A 21,345-nucleotide genomic window follows, 5' to 3' on the forward strand; every position below is an offset into this window, starting at 1 on the left:
CATATTACTATGCTGAGTAGTTATAAAAGGGCAAGGTTTTAGTTAGTCATTCATATCTCAAAGTTTCTTGTCATTTTCATTGTTTACTTTTGCATTGAAAAAATGATAAACTCATGTCATATTTATGGTAGAAATGTTAATTTTCATAAACAACCCAAATCGCAGGATAAAAAAAATCTTGTGTTATGGAATTGCACAATGCTATGTATAAAACAGGCACACAAACCCTTAAAATATTTGAAGAAGAAAAACATTACCCATGTGGAAATGCCTGTGTTTACTTTGCTTACACACAAGAAATTTTCCCTTTTCATTTTCATCAATATGATATTGTGTTTGCTTACTCTTTATATGTGTTTTGTTTTGTGTAATAGCAGCCAGTAGCAGGAGCGGGAGATGCTAGGAATGAACCTCTTCTACCGTACGGTGGACAGAAAGGAAGGAATAAAGATGAACAGGTTAGTTTGTCATTATATAACTTATATTTTGTTATGATGGTAATGATAGTTTTCACAAAATAATAATGATTATAATTATAATATTAGTATTTATGATGATAGTATTAATGATAATGATAATAGTAATCATTATAATACTAACAATAATGTTGACAAAGATGACAATAATAGCTGTGAATTTGTTTTATGATTTAATGATGGTGATACTTCTACTACTAAGTACTAACAATATTATACTACTGCTGTTTGTAATAATAATTGTGATAATTGAATTAATAATGAATAGGATATTAAAGGGGGAATAGAAAAATAGTCCTGTCTAGAAGTTATAATAATGGATGGTTATATACAAAGTGCACTTGTGCAGTGAACAAATCTGTGCTTATAGCTTGTGATGACACTAAACATAAAGATTCACTCAATTATCATGAAATTTCCTACTGCCCGTACCAGTGTACATATTAGTATAGAAATGGCAAATGTAGTTTTATAGCTTGTTAGATACAATGATTATGTCATAAAATGTTGTCTCATTTCATACAATATAATAATATGATTTTATTTTTAATTTCTAACTTTGAAAATGAGTAATCTTTAGATTAACCAAACTATACAGGTTTCTGTGTGGTACACTTTCTATTCTGAGTCAATAATGTGTTTCACATACGAAACCAAACTGGATTTTTTTATGCATTCAAATATTTGGGGGTGGCACCTTTAGCACAATATTTTGATTTGTACTTTTATATGATTTAATTCCTCTCCATTTGATTTTTTTTTCTTCAAATAGGCATATTTAGAACAGCTGAATGCAATCAGGATGCAAAACTACAAAGAAAGAATTAATGTCAGAAATAAGGTCAAAGAAGAAGTAAGTATACTTAAAGATACATAAGAAAACGTTATGTTGCAAATAAGTTTGATGTTGAAACATTATGTGTAAATACAATTCAAGGAAGATAAGAAAAGTGGTCTTTTAGAGGATGTATGTACAAGCAGGTTTCTTTTGTAACAATTTCCAAGGAAAAAGAAAGTAAAGAGAATAACAACGCTTTACATGTATAGCTTTAGAAGCTATTAGAAGCTTTAAGATTTGATAATAGATGGATATTCAAGGAAAATTTAAAATAGAATATTTATGGACAAATTATTGCTGAAGGAAGAAGGCAAATGTGATTTAACTGGGTGGTTTTATCTTGGAAAGAAATTGGTGTAATTGTGAATGGGTAGCCTTTCTAATGCTAGTTTGATTTTACCATCATTGAATTAATCTCCAAAGTTATAACTAGAGTTTACTGATACAGTGACTTTGTGATGTACAGAGAGCTAGTCATCATTTTGTTAGAATTAACTAGCTGGGATCAACCAAACGGAATCACTTTCTGCAGTGTATCTCATTTATTTGAGTTTATTTTTTAACAATTTATTATTTTCTTCATTCTCAGAATGATCCACAGATCAGCGCAGAAGCTAGAAGGAAAAAAATTGAGGCACTGAAGGTAAGAAATGTCTTTACTTTTGAAATCTTTATTCTGTCTTTTATGGAGTTGTCAATCCGATATCATTCATTTACATTTGGATATTTAATTGTATTGTCACCATTAGAAATAGCATTATTAGTAGTTATTCAGTTTGATTTGATTTGATTTGAAATTACTTACATTAAAATATTAAACCTGATTTTTTTGTCTTCTCTAATGCTACGGTCTCAAATACCTTTACGATCGCCATAAGAACGATTTTTATACATAACAATACATGGCATGAAATCATTCGTAAAGTAATCAAAGGTATTTGTGACCATAGCATAAATAAAAAAGAATGAAAATGTTAGTTTTAATATGATTTTATGATAGGCACAAGCTGACCAGCGAGCAGCAAAGCTTAAAGAACAGCTTGAAAAACAGAGAAGAGAAGCTTATGAGAAGGAGAAGAGAGCATGGGATGATCATGTAAGTCTTTTCATTTAAAACTCTTTTACTGGTACGGTCACAAATTCCTTTACAGGCACCATACTTGGCAGTAAATGGTATGAAATCATTCATAAGGTATTTGTGACTGTAGCATAACATAATAGCATGTTTGAATATGTTGATACCTTGGAATTTTGATATTTGTGAAAATTCGATTCTGTGACTATCCACAACATTTGGATTTATATTTTGACTTGAATTAAATTTTAGTTTTATAGCTAAATTTAGAAATGCAGTCACTGCTAACTTGGGAAAGGAAGTTTTCCCTATCTGTCCGGACATTTAGATAGTTTTACATGTGATTTTGCAACTCTCAGCTGATGATATGAGGGAATCCAAAGCATAAATGTTTTATTGTTCATGTTGTTAAAAAAAGAATGCAAAATGCTCTTATTTGTTGCAAGAAATTGTTCAACATTTCACTGGTGTAGTTGAACATTGAAGTATTTATTTGACATGATATTCTTCATATTAATGCTAGGAACTTAAAGGGGAATGAAACCTTTGGAACAAGTAGGCTTATGTCGAAACATAAAAATCAAAGAATAAGAACAAAGAAAGTTTGAAAAAAATCTGACAAATAATGAGAAAGTTATGAGCATTTGAATATTGCAATCACTAATGCTATGGAGATCCTCTCATTGGCAATGCAACAAGGATGTGTGATGTTACATGTGAACAACTTTCCCTTTGATGGACTATAAAATACCCCCAAAATGTCTCTTTTTTACTTTTTCTTATGGTCATACAAATTCTTTATCCATGATGTATTCTATGAAAATCTGTATTACATGCCCTCCTATAGAAAGAACACATTATCTTCTAATAGATGTGATAAAAGAGGCATTTTAACTGAAATACATACTAAGGTAATGGGGAGAGTTGTTCACAAGTGACATCACACATCTTTTATCGCATTGCCAATAGGAGGATCTCCATAGCATTGGTGATCGCAATATTCAAATGCTCATTAACTTTCTCATTATTTGTCCGATTTTTCTCAAACTTTCGTTGATCTGTTTCTTTGATTTTTCTGTTTTCACACGAGCTATCTTGTTCCATAAGTTTCATTCTCCTTTAACTTCAAGGCCTTGTCACATCAAATCAATTTTCAGTACTCTTGTTCCAGACCATATTGATTAACTCATTGAGCAAATGCATTATACCTGTTCTGGTAATTGTTTTGCTGTATACAGACATAGTTAATAATTTGTGTGATCATGTATATAGAAATGATTGATTCCACTATTATATGAACTATAATCCTAGACCAGAGCCAAGAATTCATTTGATGAGTAGGGGCCAGGAGCCCTAATTCTGATTGCGAATTCAGGGCCCCTGGTGCCTACCCCCATACCAGATAAAATAATTCTGTATGCTATTTTCATTATTACATGTATACTTGTAAATGAATTCTTCAACTGATCAAATATATTATTAGTGTTAATAGAGTCATTTGAATCTGAGAATCTTAAGCCATGTAAAATGTAAAATAATATATCTTCTTTCCATTATTTTATTTACCGTAATTTGTAGCTTGCCAAGAAGAGAGTGACAGATAAGCCTGCTGCTGCTCCAAGTAAACCTGTTCAGGGACCAGCAGTACCAGGTTAGTTTACACTATCTCTTATCTCTTCTTACATTACCAAATGAGGAGTTGTGTTCAGTCTATCATATATTCTAATGTATGCAAGAGACATGTATGTCAAATAAAATGGATAAAGAATAATAGAACTTGACAAATTAGGAATATGTTAAGTCTATAACATACTACTCAACACCTCTGTGTGAAAAAAACATGTAAGAGTCTAGCGCAGTAGAAACATGTAGCATAGGGTCATATGTGCAGTCCATGACTTAGTTAGCAATTCTGACTGATATGTCTGATGAAATATTATGAGAAAATGTACAGCCATAAAGGCATACAAACAAGTGACTTTGTTTTAAAAAGAATCAACAAATAGTGTTTAAAAGGAGTAATATATAAAGGTAACAAGCAGAGAAGAACTGGAGGGTTCATAAGGGGCAAAGGATAGTATTGCCCTAACATGATCAGTGGGAAAGCTTCTTCTTGTCTGAAATAGAGCATTAAATATGCAGACAACAGACCGTGACACCTTAACTCGTCAATAATTCAAAACATTGTCGAGGCCACTTTACTGATCGGGGGGTTAGTGTGTCTTGTGAGAAAGGGGCCATACATCAACCTAAATATGACTTATTGATGTTTCATGTAGACACCTTACTGACTTTAAACATCCTTTAAGAGACTGAAGGCTGTTGAACTTGATCAGAAAATGTCAGGCAATACCCAGCAGCAAGTAGGAAACAAAAGGGCAGGCAGAATACTTCTTGATCGATTCTCATGATGTGAATGTAATGTGATACCTTTTGTTTACCTTGTGCAGTTGTGCCTCTTACCGCTGTGCTGAGAGAAGTAGGTGTAGATGTTACCCAACCAGAACAGGTATGCTTTGGCATAGTTGAAGTATTAAGTGTGCATGTGTGTGTTTGGGGTTTCTGCATCAATCACATGTATCAATCACATTTATGTCTTGGGAGCAACTTTTAATGTCATCCTCTGAAAGAGACAGCCCAGGCCTTTCAGTATGAATCTGATAGCAGATGCCTCAATTATTGCAGATCAACAATTTCCATTATGATAAAGTGAAAGATCTATGCTTCAGAAAATTGAAGCTTCCAAATAATTTGTAGTGTTATTGGGTCAAAATCACATTTTCCATAGGCCAACTACATTCAGCATGACAACAAGAACACTGCATTCTAATCAGACTAAGTACTGAACCAGAATCCATGTTTCCTTACTGATTAGTCTCTTCAATTAGCTTTTTTTCAACTGCATTTTTTTTTTTTTTTTTTTTTTCAGGAAATGCCACTTGAAAAGGAAGAAAACAGGTGAGCTTTTACTTTTTATGTGATATTAGTGAGAAAGAGAAACAAAGAGAGAAACAGAGAGCAGAAAAGGGAGACTGGAGGATTTCTTTCTTTCAAGAGATTATTAAAGAGAAATTCCAGTAGTTGCAGTAAACACTGGTTTCATGAGAAAGTCTGTAAAACAAGGCTTAATTGTCAGTATATCATCGAGGATCTAGATCTGGTACAGTTACATTAAGTGAACTTTGTGAAATCTTGAAATCTACGCTGAAAAATGTTCACACCGAAGATTCCCAACACAGATAAGCGCACGTGGGACAATGTATAATTATTGCTTAGACTAGCGTCGGGCCCGACGCTCTACCCGAATCCTGTGCTTATTTGCTGATTTCTCAGCAATTACACAATTTCTTCCAGAATCCTTTGGCACATGCGTTTTATTTATACAAACAGACACTTTGGTGGTCGCTTCATTGGATTCTGTAAGAACTCATTTTGATATCGTTACCAAAACTAGCATTTACCTTTAAAACTCACTTACATATTCATCTACCATAATAAAATTCTCATATTAAAGTTTTTTTTCTTGTTTTGTGCCGTATTGTACACAAAAACATCAGCTTTCAAATGGCATAAAATACCTGTCAACTCATTTCTTTTGAAATAGAAATGATCATGCTCAGACAACCCCTCATTTGAGAAAGAGAGATAAAAATATTCAAAAAGTAACAGGAAATTCTTAATTCATGGAGGGGTTTAACTAACACATACCTTGGACTTTTTGTAGGTCATGCTGAGGTTGTTTTGTTTATGCTGTTATAAGCAAAATTAGTCCAAATAAAATCAAACCCTGTAAATGTTTCTCAATAGGGTACCAGTAATTCCAGCAGCATCTGAAGCAAATCAAGCCCCTGCTGCTCCCAGGAAGCAATGGGCTGGTGGAGCTACCAAAGCAGCAGTCTTAGCCAACATGCCTCTTGAAGTCACAGCTTCTAATATGCAAGGTAATGGGTGATTTCAAATTCAGTGTTGACCTTTTGGTGTTGGTGTTAGGTCATGTTTTACACAAGTATAACACCAAACATAAAATGAAGATGGTCTTGAAAAGTCACTCACTAGCCGTTGAGGTGTCGATGATGTGATCTGGATCAGTTTTACAAACTCAGAATAGGTTTTGGAGCTAGGGGAAGCAATCCAAATTGTGCTTTCAACACCAACGCCAACACCAGACTTGAAATTACCCAATGTTATCACTTGTTAAGAATAACATGCATGTACACATTTATTTAGCACTGCTATTTAAGGGTATTCTCTTCTGAGGTCCATAGTTATTTTCACTATCCCCTACCTTTAACCAGCTGCTACATATAGTGTAAAAAGCATGCAAGGAATATATCCTGCTGAGATTTATTTGTAAATTAATGCTGCAGTGGTTTTATTTCTGCATAATTTTACAGACACTGAGTCATTCCATCACCCAGGTGGTATTTTTTCTTCTTCATGAATATTTTGTTTTAGTGAAGTTGACAAGTCTGTCAAGAGTGAACAAAATATCTTGTATATTTGATATTATCTTGAGATATTCTAATTTTCAGCTGTGAGCAAGTCAGCAGGTAAACTATAAAGGGCAAATTTTATTATTTGAGGTAGATGATGCATTTTGTTGTTGCTGTGTTATGTTGTTGCTGTGTTATTATGAAATTTCCTTTTTTTATCACGTACCTTTATGACAGCCACTAGTGGAGGTGATATGTTACAGCCATCATCAGTGTCTGCATCCAATGTAGAAGCCAATAGGAAGAAGTGGGGTGCTCCAGGTAATACTGTAGTCAATGCTCTTCAGATGGCTGAAATCAAGGCAGGAACTATGACCATGGCAGCGGTCAATCCAAAAGGTATGAATAGACATTGTGCAAAGTTCTTTGGCCCAAAATCACAAAGAAAGTTTTGAAGTTATGTTCTGTGGCAAGTACCAACTTGAAGGTAACAAGGCTCATCAGCCAATCACAATAAAGGTTTACATCATAGTTACATTATGGCAAAGAAACCATAGTTGCAAATATTTATGAAACAGACTCATATTCATAGACCGGGAATGTGCATAGAAGCGTTATTAAAACAGGTTTTTCTGTACAGATATGTAAGTCATTAATAAAATAATTATCATACAGTTCGACCTCTGTTATCCGGCCTCCCCTTATCCGGACGCACACTTGCCAAGATTTTTATCTTTTTTAGAAAATTCAATCTAGTACGTGAGGAAATGAGATTGCAATCTAAACTCAATCCTATACGCAAACTCACTTTGATTACATATATTTTCCAATATAGTCTACAGAAAACAACATTATTTTACATAAAAATATCTCACCCAAATCACTGAAAGAACTTAGGCAGGATAATTTCCAGGAAATCGGGGCGCAGTGCAAACATTTCATCATGTTCTCTTTTTGTTTCCCAGGGAAAAACAACACGTTTAGCTAGCTAACGCTAGGCCTCAATACGGACAGCGCCATCTATTTTGTTTGAGCCTAAAGTCAGTATAGCAATGGCTGACATTGCGAAGCTGCGATAGCCGCCGCGATGATCTATTTGTAAAACTTAGTTTCATTGAGTCATTCATTCTCTTTCTTTAAGGTATGCTCCATTTATACCTCAATCATTTGAGCAGGTAAATTATCCTACAGTTTTGGCCATCGTTCGATTTCATGTCCGTAAAAATACCGCCTATAATTTCACTGACACTGCAGTGAATACTGTCTGTAAGCCCACTACAATGGATAACGTGTAGCTACCGCCGTTGCCATTGCGGGGATCGAGGCAGCAGCTGCATGTATGTAATTTTTGGTCTCCCAGATCCGGATAAATCCCTTCTCCGGATTGGTGCTGGTCCCAATGTGTCCGGATAAGAGAGGTCGGACTGTATAGCTGCTTTAAATAGGAGAGATTTTGATGAGTTTGTTTGTTCAAACTTTTGTTTTTCCAGGAGAAACTCAATTATTGCAAGCACCTGGAATGTACGATAGAGGGAGCCCTATGGGTGTGACTGTCATTAAGGATCAACCTATGAGCCCTAGGGAGAAGATACCCGTAGTCCAAGACAACACATGTGTCGTTGATGGGAAACAGTCAGGTGACCACGAAGAAGCAGGTAAGGATGTCATGTGATTGTTGCTATTGCATCTTCAAACTCTGGAGACTCAAAGTAATCAAACATTAGGAACCATAGGATTACCTTGCTTAATCAAATTTTTGTTATACACAGGGACTGTTTCATAAAGCTGGTCATTAAGATATGCATAATACCTTGGTCACATTTGCTCTATGGTGGCCGCACGATGAGTCAAATTTTTTGTACCAGCTATACATAGATGGTTTGGATAAAAATGAATAAAACGGCTGTATTCTTAGGTGGTACGTCAGATACATGCTGTATGTAGCACAAGAAAGTCATGCGTATCTTTAATACAAACAGTTTTATGAATGACCCCAGGTTCTTAGAGACAATAGAGAGGAGAGTTTTGTGAACTGTCTCAGCAGGAGGTTCTATTATTGACTGATATAAGCTATTGAATATCTTGCTTCTGATTGGCTTAACATATATTTGTCATGGCAGAATGGTATATTGAATGCTCCCTAAAGAACCCAGTTGCAAGTAAAACATTGTGTTGAACTTTAAAACACTAGCCTGTGATATAAGATTCAGTACTATATTCAATGATTTCCTCTTAAAATCTTTGATTTTTTTTCAAGGAGAAATCATTTCTCTTACAGTTATATAGGTATTTTCATCTGATCATTACCAAAAGGACCTTTCTAAGTGGAGTGATGATGAATTAGTAATGAATAGTCTCTTTATCACAAACATCACACTCAAATTCACCTGATAAATCACTCTCAAACTTCTTTCTTTATTCAGCTGATCTTGAAACTATTGATGCAAAGAACAAGGAAGATGATACCAAATCCTCAGATGGTAGTAAACAGACTCCTCCATCTCCATCAAAACCAGCATGGAATAATGCAGCATCATCACCTAGCAACAAAACACAAATAGGTAAACAAATTAGTTTATTACACTCCACACCCTCAAATACTCAATAGAGTGTGGCATTCTGGGATTCCCCTATCTGTATAGGTATTACGTTGGTTTCCTTTCAATTTTTTCTCAAACGCTATCACATTTTTATTACATCTGCAAGAAAGTACTCATCATCCACATGAAAAATATCAACAGTGTAGTTGCAGTGATTTTTCATTCATCTATCCATCACATATAGCTTTTCAATTAATGATTTAAGTCAATACCAGAATGCAGGTCATGTTTTAATGAAAACAATTTTTTTAAATATATGAAATGCTTGATTTCTACGATGTGTGGTATGGAGGTTATTGTTCCATAAATATTATTTAGCTATTTTTCTTAATTGCATCACTTCGCATAAATTTCATATATGAACAAACAATGAAATTTGATTAAACTTCTCAATGCAGATGCTGCACCTAAAACACAAGGTTCTCCAAACCAGAAGGATCAACCGCCCACTTCTGCAACAAAGGACAGCCCCAAATCAAACTCATCCCCGCCAAGGCCCGCCCCTGATGCTGAGGCCCCTCCTACACCAGAGAAAGCCACGCCTCCCAAGAGCCCAAGGCCTAGTACCTCACCTCCTTCAGTAAAAACTGCCTCTCCTCCTGCCATCATACCATCATCATCATCCTCACCATCAGGAGTGAAGAGTCCAATTAAAACAGATGAGGAGAAAAAAGAAAAGATGGAAACTGGAGAGAAAAACCCACAGGAAAAGAAAGGTAGGTAGCTTACACATGGAATTCAAAATTATGTGAAAATCATGTTTTCATTCATGATATGCATGTCAATTCTTAATACTTATTCATGATATGCATGTCAATTCTTAATATTTTGTACACACACTTGATTTATCCTGTTTCACACAAGAAAGTCTTAACTGAAAACTTGTGTGTAGTATATCAAAAAGGTATATATATTCCATACTAATTCAAATTATAATCAGATAAAAGAAATTGTGTATTCATAATTGATGCTCAAATCAAGGATAGTCCTTGATACGGATATTTCAAAAACATACTTCAGTGAACATAGAAGGGAGTCATCAATACAACCTTGTCAGCAATGGAGGAATACCAATGGTACAATGTCAATGGTTTACTGGAAATGTCTCTTGATTGTATTATGGGGTATAATTCAGGTTCAACGCTAATATCCTTTGGCAAGACAATTATCTACATTTACCACACTCAACCCAGGTAAAGTAAGGTACTTTAAAAGAATTCATTGATATGCTAGATTAATATATTAGCAGCTATGTTATTATATAAAAAAATGAGATTATTCATTAAAGCACAAGGAAGGTTGATTCTGATGATTTTGAGTGTTATATAAGAACCAAGTAGTGATTTTCTTGTATATCTTAATTTATGCTTATTATTTCATTCAATTGTCTTTGATAAGGTGGAATTGATGCTGTTGAACTGGAAGAAGAAGAAGATGTGGATGATCAAGAAAGCAGTGAAAAGTAAGTTTAATTCTTACTCCAATCTCTGTCAAGTTTTTTTCCAAAACGAATTATGAATGCTAATTTTATTTACCCTATAAAATAGACCCAACCATTAATAAATCATCATCCCCTCCTAGTGTTCACCAAGTGGGTATGTAAATTTGGTAGCAAATCATTTTATGTCTTAGTGAACAAAATTAATGTACGAATCATGTCGTCATAAGTCCCTTTAGAACAAATTGTCTAATATGACCCGATTTTGGAATAAAATTAAGTAGAATTTGATGCTAATATTGAAACATATAATTACTTACTGCACTCTGTTATTTTCTAAATTATCAGGGGAATACCTTTGTGCAAATTTGTGACTATGATATCATCTTTATTAGAATAAAAATGAATTTAATATTTAGTCGTAATGACATCATCGCAATCATGTGATTAGATACAATTTGAAACTAATTTGGCCTTTACTTAAAAATAAAAGGCTTGCAATCATCCAAAATAGATATATTAGTATTCTTTCAGTTCATTTGAGCTTCAAATAGAAAGATACTTTTCATTCATATTTTCAGAAAATGAGCAAATTAGGATTTGTTCCAAAATCTGATTGTGAACCAGTCGTAAGGTGTGCAATGGCCTTTAATAGGGAATGTAATACCTGTAATAATATTTTACATAGAAACAGAATTGTTATTAGTTTTCTATCAATGTAAATAGCTGTCAATGAAATTAGGATACTAGAAGTTAATTTTATGGATGATAGTTGTGAAAATATATTTTTGGTATATACTGTATATTTCAATTTTTTCATAATCTTTAAACTTTTTTTTAGGGGGGGGGAAGGATGAGTTAAAACAGTTAAATGTTTGTTAGAACAATTAATGGGCCCACTTGAAGTAGTCATGTAAATGTTGTCCCTCAATCATAGGGAATTGGTTTGTATATCTTGTAGATCTGCCAAGAAGAGTGTGGTTGCTGGCTTGTCTACATGCTACTTTGATACAGAACCCAAGGTAAATAAAGGCTTTACACTCATTCGAGATGGGGTTAATCTTGTAATTTTATCAGACACCATTGACATAATGGTGTAAATGCAAAGTAACCAAAACCCCCACACCACAGTGTATTTTTGCCATAGTGATCAATATAAGTTCACTGCCACTATTGTTTGTGCAGAATGGTGGGCTGACCCAAAATATTTTGTCTAATCCGGTGAGATCTGCCACTGCCGGTGTATAAAAATCAAAGTAATTTTCATTGTCCTGAACTTTTGAAATGAAATGAGGAATACATTCACAAAATTGAATAACTTTATGTCTCTTTTTCTTCACAAAAGTGTATGATTTGCAATGAATAAGATTGAATCTTAAACTGATGTGTGTTTGTAGCAAAGTCCAATGTTAAAAGGTGATATGAATATACAGCACCAGAAATAATACTCCCATAAGTCATAGTATTCAGTTTCATATTCTTTACTTTAATTATAAATAATCTTCAGGAACTACCACACTCCTAGGGAGCGTTTCATCAATATTTTCATCCGACAAGTTGTCAGATCTGACATCTTTCCATGATTTTGATTGGCTGAGAGGCACTATTCCTATTGTAACTGTCAGATAAAATGGGACTTGTCAGATAAAACGTCCGACAAGTCCTTTCATGAAACGCCCCCCAGGTAAATGTATTTGTAGCGAGTGTAAATGAAGTTCTCACTATGTTATTGTGATTGTTAGCTGTTGCGGACGTGTTCTGATCCGGACCTAAGACAGCTGTTCCGTACGACCATGGCCCTGAATCCATTCTTTGAAGCAGATCAGAACCTTGTCGCTCAGAGTGTTGATACTGCCCTCAGCAAGCGGGAGGACGATGACCAAGATGTCATGATCGATGATGACCTGGATGATGATGATGAGGAAGATGACGATGAGGAACTTATTCGACAACTCCAAAACTTGACGGCCAGGAATGAGGAGGACGATGAGGAGGACGACGAGGAGGATGATGAAGAGGAAGATGGAGAAGATGACATGTACGTATGACTCAGACTGTGTTATATAGATCTACATAACATGTTCTTCTTCAAATTTTAGTCAGATTGTTTTGAAGAAGTTTTTCAGTTTAGGGTGACAGCAGACTTTTGTGGGATGGTTAGGTTCTTGTAGAATGTTTAAATCTGCTCTAATTTTGCAACAATATTAATATGCGCTTCTGTTTAGGGAGCATCAAAAAAAGAAGACTTCACCCAGGGGGAGACTTGGCCCATATCATATATGCATGTTGGAGTCTACGGAAAACATGTTTTAGCAAATTCATTAAGTCTCCAACAGGCTAATTCAAATTCACACATGATTAGCAAGATTTAAATGATACAGTAGTTTGTCATATAATGCAGATAGATAGGGTCTATAGGATTTGACTATCGAGTCCAGCTTAACCCTAAATAGACTGGGCTATTTCGACGCCTAAGAAGACGGGGGGGGGGCTGATTCAGCCCCTCCCTTATGATCTCGGCCGTCGATCGTGCGATCGCGACAAAAATTGGCACACCCATTACCCATGGCAATATCTACAAAACTATAATATCAAATTCTGCAAAAATCTCATGTCTCATTATGCTAATTTATGCATAAAATCATAAGTTTGCTCTAATTAATAAAATAATGCCTCTGAAATGCTAATTTTTGTTTCACATACTCTAGATAAGCATCTGATCAAATTGATTTTAAAAAATTCCAAAATCACATTTATTTTCTTATGTATTCTATTGTTTTCTAAATTTCTTTGTTTTCCGACTTTTTGTTTTTTATTGTTTTTTCAATGGAAATTGTCGGGGACTTTATTTTGACCATATAAGAGATCAAATTAATTGATTTTAAGTAGAAAAGGAAAACTAATGATACATTAATTAATTTTGGCTAAGAACACTTTTTGCATTGGATTTGTACACAAATTCACGTTTTTGAGTAGTTTTGGGTCTGCATGCACTTACGAAATGTTGCGTAATTTTGGAACCGCGTACCCGGGGGTCACAATTTTGGTCTCAATAGTTGCGCGAGACTTGAAAGTAAAAAGTCAGGGAGCGACGCGGTCAAAAACTTTTCCACGGCGGATTTATTGCGAAAAATGTCAAGGGGGGCTGAATCAGCCCCCCCAGTCTTTTTAGGGTTAACCCTCTGTGTTTATCCTCCACCTCCTGCTCTTTTAAAGTATAAACCAGAATGTCCCCTGTCTCTGGTTTTCTCACAAACAGTGAACAAGTACTTGATGAAGATGAAGAAGAATACCATAGTCTGGTTGAGTCTATGAGAAGTGTCTTGGAATCAAATGGTAAGAAAACATTTCCATTGCAGAGTTTGATGAAATTGATGAAAAATAATTTTTTAGTATCATGTTAAAGTTCATACCACTTCTTTCATGGAGTGATGAAAACATCCTTACATTGTTTCAATTAAGAATTTATCAATAAGCAATCATCAATTCATTTCAATTCAATCTTTATTTCGCAAAATAGGATAAAAATACAAAGAAACATCAAATGATGTGATTAGATAATAAAATAAATTGCGTGGCTTTCCATGAAGGTTATAAGAAACCTGTAAGGCTTGATCGCCAAATAAGGCTGGATCATCGTATGTAACTCTTTGGATGGAGTACTAGTATTTAAAAAAGAGAATATTAGAGATACAGTTATGGTTCATTAGTGATTTAAAAAGCAACAGAGATTGGCATGTTACAGTGATTGGAAACTATTACAGTTTTGAAACTGTCCTAAAGTAATTGGGAAACACGTATTATACACCTAGATATTAGTGTCTACCATAAGATGATTGAGTCAAGAAAATAATAAGAAATTAACAATAAGTAATAATACTCTATTATATGCAGGAGAGAAAAAAAGGATGTGTAGATAGGCTAGTTAGCAATAGCACTTGGGAAATGGACATGTTTACTGATGTAAAAATGATCTGAGCAAGAGTTATCTGGTGACTTCTCAGTAAAATAATTCAAATGATCAGAGGTAAAACTTACTCTTGTAAGGCGCAATACAACAGTGCGCATGTTGCACAAATGGAAGTCTCATCAATCTGCATGTGAGGGATTTTTCCATTGGTACCTTCACACAAATCGTAGTGTTTACTTTTAGATATCTTTGCTAATTCAGAAACAATTTGCTCAAATTACAGCCACCCTTGTTTCAAATTTGAAATAATAGTGTAGTATTGATTAAATTCCATGTAATGATAATGCATTATGGTCCTTATCTTCACCAAGATGTTTCAGATACACCTGGAAAGAAACGGATACAAGATAAAAAGGAAGGAAAGAGCCCTGGAGCAGAATCAAATGACTCCTCCCCATCTTCGCCATCAGGGAGCAAAGACGATGACGATGAAGAAGAAGAGGAAGATGACGATGATAAGGAGACTTCTGGCAAGAGCAAACCAATTAATGAGGACTGGGACTCTGGTATGAAATCAATTTATTATTATATGAGTTGTAGAGTGGATTCACAGAGCCATTGATTAGGATAGTTTGGCCAATGCTGTTTGAAGAATGTGCACAATATTGACCCATATTTTCAAAAGAGGTTTCAATTTTTACCTTGGTACAAAACCATGGTTTATAAAGATTCCTTGTATTATCGCACATCAATCAGGTGCCCTGTGCCAAAAGCATGCATTTATTATTGGACTTTTTTTAGAGAACGCGATAAAATAAGCATAATTATGTACACAAATCTGCAGAGTCCATGGTTATTTGCCATGGTACAATTGAAACCTCTTCTGAGAATACGGGCCATTGTGTGTGTCTTGGTTCAGGTTGGATGCTATGACAGATACCACTTACTCAGACAAATAATTGTGTTGAAGTTGGCCAACCTGCTTTAGCAACCACCCACCTATAAAGACCACAATTGGCATTTTCCTTTGATAATCATCTCCATGGAAACATTAATACACAAACCTGCCCATAGAGACCACCTTCTTATAAGGACAGTTTTTCTTGTATTACTTGGATTCTCTATATAGACAGGTTTGACTCTTGTTTGTTCTGCTGATTCACAATAGAGTGGGTAAACATACTGAGTTGGTTCATCATGGATATTTATGTGTGTTAATTTATCTGCAGATGTTCTGATGAGAGGGTTACCACATGGCTTCTCAAAATGTCCTCCTGTATGTATAATCAATGGAAAGATTGGCCTAGTGAAACATCTTACCAAACAGAGGTGCATTCCGATATGTCACTCTCCTCATTCACCATTGATACATACACATGACAATCTACTGTTCATGATCATCAATTCACCATGATGCATAATGGGAAAAAATTTAACAAATATGTCACCTGTGGCTTAGTAATTAATCACTGAGAATGATTTTTTTATTTGTGTGTGGGAAAAGTTTTGACGTTTTTTTTTTATTTTAGATATGATTATTTGTATGTTTTTGTAATCCCAGGTGAAGGAAGTGAAGGAGAAGAGACTGGTATGTCAGCTGAAGAGAGAGAAAGTATATACAGCCGATTAGAAGAATCTAGACTACAGTTAGAGAAAGAACTTGGATGTGAGACATTCCTCAAAGCATATAAATCAATACAGGTCAGTGTATCATTCATCTTTTATTCTAGCATTATATATTTATATCTAGCTTTGACAGAGGTGCATAGTCATGAAACTACATACAAGACTATTTGATTACTTTATTTATCCTAATGAAGTGCAGTGTACTTTCTTTCTAGATAAACTTTTGAATTGAATTCGGAAGATAATGTCTATTGTATAATAGAAAAATGTAATCAAATTGAAAGTTGGTAAGTAAACCTTCCTCATTAATCTAATGTTTTGACTTTAAGTGATATCAATGGAGGGAAAATGGGAGTATTGATTAATCTGTTAAATACTGGAATTATTTATTTTTATAGACATCCTGTCATGGTAGGCCATTATGTCAATTTCATGTTTCTTTAATTTTGTTTTTCAATCAATACCTTTATTTTCCAGGCCATGCATGAAGATGAAGATGAGAATATTGAAGAAGGAACTAAGCGTGTTAATACCATCCTAGGAGAGGGCAAAGGTCAAGTATACACAAAGATCCTCCAGCTAGTGATGGCTGATGGAGCATACACGGAAGGTAAGATTAGTGGTTGACATTATTCGGGATTTAATTTGGTTTTTTTTTTCCTATTTGGGTTGATTTTGTTGAATGGGTTTACTCCCATTTGTCAGTTTCAAATTTACCAGAGTTACTCTTTTATCTCTTATATTTGATTCTTTCTTTCTATCAAATTTCTTTTCCGTCCATCTACCCCCCATCTTCCATTTCTTTCCTTCTTTTCTTTCTTTCCTTCCTTTCTCTCGTCCTTCCTTTGATCCCTCCATCCCTAATCTCCTTCCATTCCTTCTTACCTTGTTTCCCATTATCATACCATTTTACCCTCCTATTTCCTCCCTTCCATCCATCTATCCATCCTTTCATCTTTTCTTTCTCTTTCCTCTTGCTTTCCCTCCTTTCATTATTCTTTTTGACCCCTCCCAACCTTCCCTGTATTTGTTCTCATTTTCTTTCTCTTTCTTTCCACCTCACTTTTCCTTCCTTCCATTCCTTCAATCTTTCCCTGCAACCCCTTCCATTCTTGTTCTCCATTCCTTACCTGAATCTCTTCAGTATTCTATCCATCCATCTCTATTCTCGGTATTGTAACACAAAGGTTTGCAATTAATTCCAAACTTGAAATGATCAATCAAAGAAATTCAAAACCGACCAGTAACAAATCAGAATTGCCTTTTAAACTTTGTGATTAATTGCAAATGTGTTACAAGAGACCTGAGCCCCCTCTTACAAAGAGTTACGATTGATCCAATCCATCAGTGTCATTATTTTTTCTACATAAAATTTTCAAAATGTCCTTTGTAAACAAAGGCCAACACACCAAATTGTCAAAACAATGAATTTATGTAATTAACGTCATATCTAGAAAATATTTCATTCATTCAAACATTCATGCATTTTAGATGTTGACGTTGCTGGTCGTCCAGAGTTGTAATTGATCGGATCAATCGCAACTCTGTAAGATGGGGCCCCTGGGCCCTGCCAAACAAAGAGTTACGATTGATCCAATCAACCCCAACTATGAAAAGCCAGCAACGTCAATATCTAAAACATGGGTTTGTTCAAAATGTGTTTTTTTAGATATCATACATTCATAATTTTCTTGACAATTCAGTGTGCTTCCCCTTGTTTACAAAGGACATTGTGCAAATAACCTGAAGAAAAAAATATGACGTTGATGGATTTCCATATACTTGAGGTTGATCGGATCAATTGTAACGGGCTCAAATCTCATTTTTCCTTATCTTTCAGACACCTATATGTACGCTTATGCCTATTTCAGGCATCCATATTATTAATTTTGTTTTTCACTACTTGTTACTTGTGTATGTTTTGTGAAGTGAGATTCCACCTGCTGTATGTACAAAAACAATACAATATTCTGTGATCTACTACTAATTATCCCTTGGTTAATCTACATAATGTCTAGGAACCTGGATTAAACTGCTGAATGCTCTTGTGTGTCATTTTTTAACCTCTACACTGTGTGAAAGTGTTTTGTTTTGTGTGTGTTTGTGTGAAAATGAGATATGTTCGATTTTACAGATAATTGTGAACATCAATCAAAAGCAATCTATGCCTGGAGCATCACCATCCATGTTTTTTTCTCTTTGCCAAACCTTTTTTATCTCACAGAAATGTGATTTGGAATTATTTTGTTCGAAAACTGAGAACAACTGGTCTATTATGATATTGTAAATACATTTCATAGTGTAATATCTGGGAATGCATGCTGGAAAGATGACATTAAACATTAATTTATAGTTGCTTCACATAACCTTTTAATTTACAATATGTTTAAATGATTTGAAGTCAATGTTCATTTTATATATTTTTTTCTTATTTAAACTAACTTCCATTTATTGAATCTTTTTATATTTATAGATCATGATTAACTCCTCTTGATTGAGATGCAACTCATCTGAATTAAGTGCATGTAAATATTTTTTTTTCTATTTTAAGGAGCAACTAATCGTATCATTGTATTATTTCCCATTTTGTTCCCTTTTTTGTTTGTTTTTATGGCATGAAAAATAGCATTAAAGAGCCAGAAAAAATAATCATTGCTCTGCATGTGACTGTAATCAGAAGCTAGTTACTCTTCTTCATCATCATCATCATCAACCCGCAATCCTGCTCACTTGTCATCTGTAAACCATCAAACCCTACATGATCAACATCCATCCTTCAGTTTAATTAAATGAATCATTTTATAAACTTGTTATTTGTTTCAAAGTAAATGAACATTCAAATAAGATAATCTAGACTTTTATTAGCTGAGTAGCATGGTTTGTAAGAAGAAAGACAAACTGATTTTGTAATATGTAGCTATGGTTATAAATTATATCAAATCACTATTTGCCCTTTAAAGAATGGAAATTATGGAATGGTTCAATAAACTCCCAGATTTGTGAATGTTTCATTCTATAGACACATTGTACAGGTAGTAATGACATTTTACAAGTCAGTTAATGAATAGATTTATGATAGACATCTTACACATTTGATTTGAGTAGATCAACCAGGATATTCGAGATCATTGGCTACAGTAAATATGAATCTTTAGAATTACATTACAAGATATAAAATGTAAAGCATGTGTATTGCTGTAAATGAGCATGTAGTTATGAACTGTAATATAAATGTATGCTTATCATTGGTGTATAAGAGCAATATTGTTGCATCTTGTGAAAATGGTATCTCGTGGAAATGTGAATTGAACTGAATTTTATAGCACTTGCAATGCAGAAATTTTCCGGAACTTCTATGAATCGCCTAAAGAGACATAAGATGCTTTTATTTTTTTATAACTCGTTCTCATGACTTGCTATCTCTTTCCATTAATTTACTAAGACTTATATCTTGTCTCATTCTCTAGCATACTTTGCAGTTATCAAGTTATATGTTGTGAGAATGAATAGAAAGTCATGGGAACAGACCAGTACGTTGTGTGAACGAGTTTTGATAAATTAAAAAAAAATCCTGTTTCATTTAGGGGTTCTGTATGCTTCTCTGTTGGTATCATGAATACAATGCTGCTGATAATAATGTATCCTTGTTTTAGCGGATATGAGTATTAATGGTGAAATTACATTTCATGCTATCATAATTCATGTTGTAATATACTTGTAAAATTTATGAATAATGAAAATATGATTAATTCAGTAATTGAAATTAGTACATGTATTTGATAAAAAATATGATGCACTAGTTTATTGCACGGGAGCACTAATTATAGTAGAAATGTGTGGGGTCTTTTGTTGGTGGTGGTGGTGTTTAAAATTGGTCAATATTGAGCATTTTTTTTGTGGTTGAATAAGCATACTAATCCCTGCTTTGGTTCATTGAATACTAATTTTATATTTGTAACTAACAGAAAAATATTGATTTGTACATTTAATATGATTGTGTACGCAGGTGGAATCATGGCCTGTTGATCTAATGAAACATTATCAATCATTAACTACATCAGACATCTGAGCAATGTAAATTTTACACCTTCTTGCTCCATTCTATTTTGTCACATACATTGCTGACTAATAAAAATGTAAGGGATTTTTGTGTAAAATAGGCATTCATGAATGAAACTGCGTAGTGGGAATCATATTTTTGCAACAAGACAAATGATTATTTTTTACTACAGTCCGATCTCTCTTATCCGGACACGTTGGGACCAGCACCAATCCGGATAAGGGATTTATCCGGATCTGGGAGACCCAATATTAAATACACGCAGCTGCCTCTGCAATGGTAGCTGCATGTAATCTATTGTAGTGGGCATACAGACAGTATTCACTGCAGTGTCAATGCAAATTATTGGCGGTATTTTTACAGAAATGAAATCGATTGATGGCCAAAACTCTGGGATAATTTACCTGCTGAAATGATTGAGGTATACATCGAGCATACCTCGAAAGAAAGAGAATGGCTCGATGGTACTAACTGTAGGCTCAAACATGATAGATGGCGCTGCCCATATTGAGGCCTAGCACTAGCTAGCGAGACATGTGTTATTTTTTCCGGAAAAAAAAAGAGTTCTCTAACATGACAAAATGGTTGCACTGCGCCCTGATTTACTGGAAAATTATCCTGTCTAAGTTCTTTGGTGATTTGGGTAAGATATTATAAAAAACAATGTGGGTGTAGGTAGACCTTATTGGAAAATGTATGTAATCAAAGTGAACTTTGAGTTTAGATTGAAGTCTCATATCCCCACGTACTAGATTGAAAAAAAGAAACAAAATCTTGGCAAGTATGCGTCTGGATAATAGAGAGATCTGGATAATGGGAGGCCAGATGAGAGAGGTCAGACTGTATTGCATTTAGTTCACCCAGTCTTCACATTTGCTCTAGATGTCTG

The 21,345-nt window shown here is 34.4% G+C and overlaps 1 protein-coding gene across 6 annotated transcripts in view; it reads left to right on the forward strand.

The window, feature by feature from the left end:
• The window catches only part of LOC121411221 (serine/threonine-protein kinase Nek1-like), a 43,661-nt gene that overhangs the window by 20,765 nt on the left and 1,551 nt on the right, over positions 1-21,345 (forward strand). For 2 of the 6 annotated variants that reach the window (XM_041603814.1, XM_041603821.1), the window contains exons 18-38: positions 375-458; positions 1,249-1,329; positions 1,904-1,957; positions 2,315-2,410; positions 3,968-4,040; positions 4,840-4,898; positions 5,319-5,347; positions 5,549-5,554; positions 6,197-6,330; positions 7,060-7,221; positions 8,313-8,477; positions 9,246-9,383; positions 9,821-10,138; positions 10,821-10,884; positions 11,822-11,882; positions 12,603-12,898; positions 14,120-14,196; positions 15,142-15,336; positions 16,332-16,471; positions 16,874-17,006; positions 19,023-20,921. In XM_041603814.1, coding sequence (XP_041459748.1) covers positions 375-458; positions 1,249-1,329; positions 1,904-1,957; positions 2,315-2,410; positions 3,968-4,040; positions 4,840-4,898; positions 5,319-5,347; positions 5,549-5,554; positions 6,197-6,330; positions 7,060-7,221; positions 8,313-8,477; positions 9,246-9,383; positions 9,821-10,138; positions 10,821-10,884; positions 11,822-11,882; positions 12,603-12,898; positions 14,120-14,196; positions 15,142-15,336; positions 16,332-16,471; positions 16,874-17,006; positions 19,023-19,045 — 2,388 coding nt within the window. In that variant the 3' untranslated portion in view covers positions 19,046-20,921. Of the gene's footprint in view, positions 1-374; positions 459-1,248; positions 1,330-1,903; positions 1,958-2,314; positions 2,411-3,967; positions 4,041-4,839; positions 4,899-5,318; positions 5,348-5,548; positions 5,555-6,196; positions 6,331-7,059; positions 7,222-8,312; positions 8,478-9,245; positions 9,384-9,820; positions 10,139-10,820; positions 10,885-11,821; positions 11,883-12,602; positions 12,899-14,119; positions 14,197-15,141; positions 15,337-16,331; positions 16,472-16,873; positions 17,007-18,869; positions 18,922-19,022; positions 20,922-21,345 lie in introns of those variants that run through there. The other 4 variants (XM_041603856.1, XM_041603831.1, XM_041603848.1 and 1 more) reach the window with 4 other exon arrangements.

The sequence above is a fragment of the Lytechinus variegatus genome, chromosome 1 (assembly GCF_018143015.1).
Source record: "Lytechinus variegatus isolate NC3 chromosome 1, Lvar_3.0, whole genome shotgun sequence".
Classification (NCBI taxonomy): domain Eukaryota; kingdom Metazoa; phylum Echinodermata; class Echinoidea; order Temnopleuroida; family Toxopneustidae; genus Lytechinus; species Lytechinus variegatus.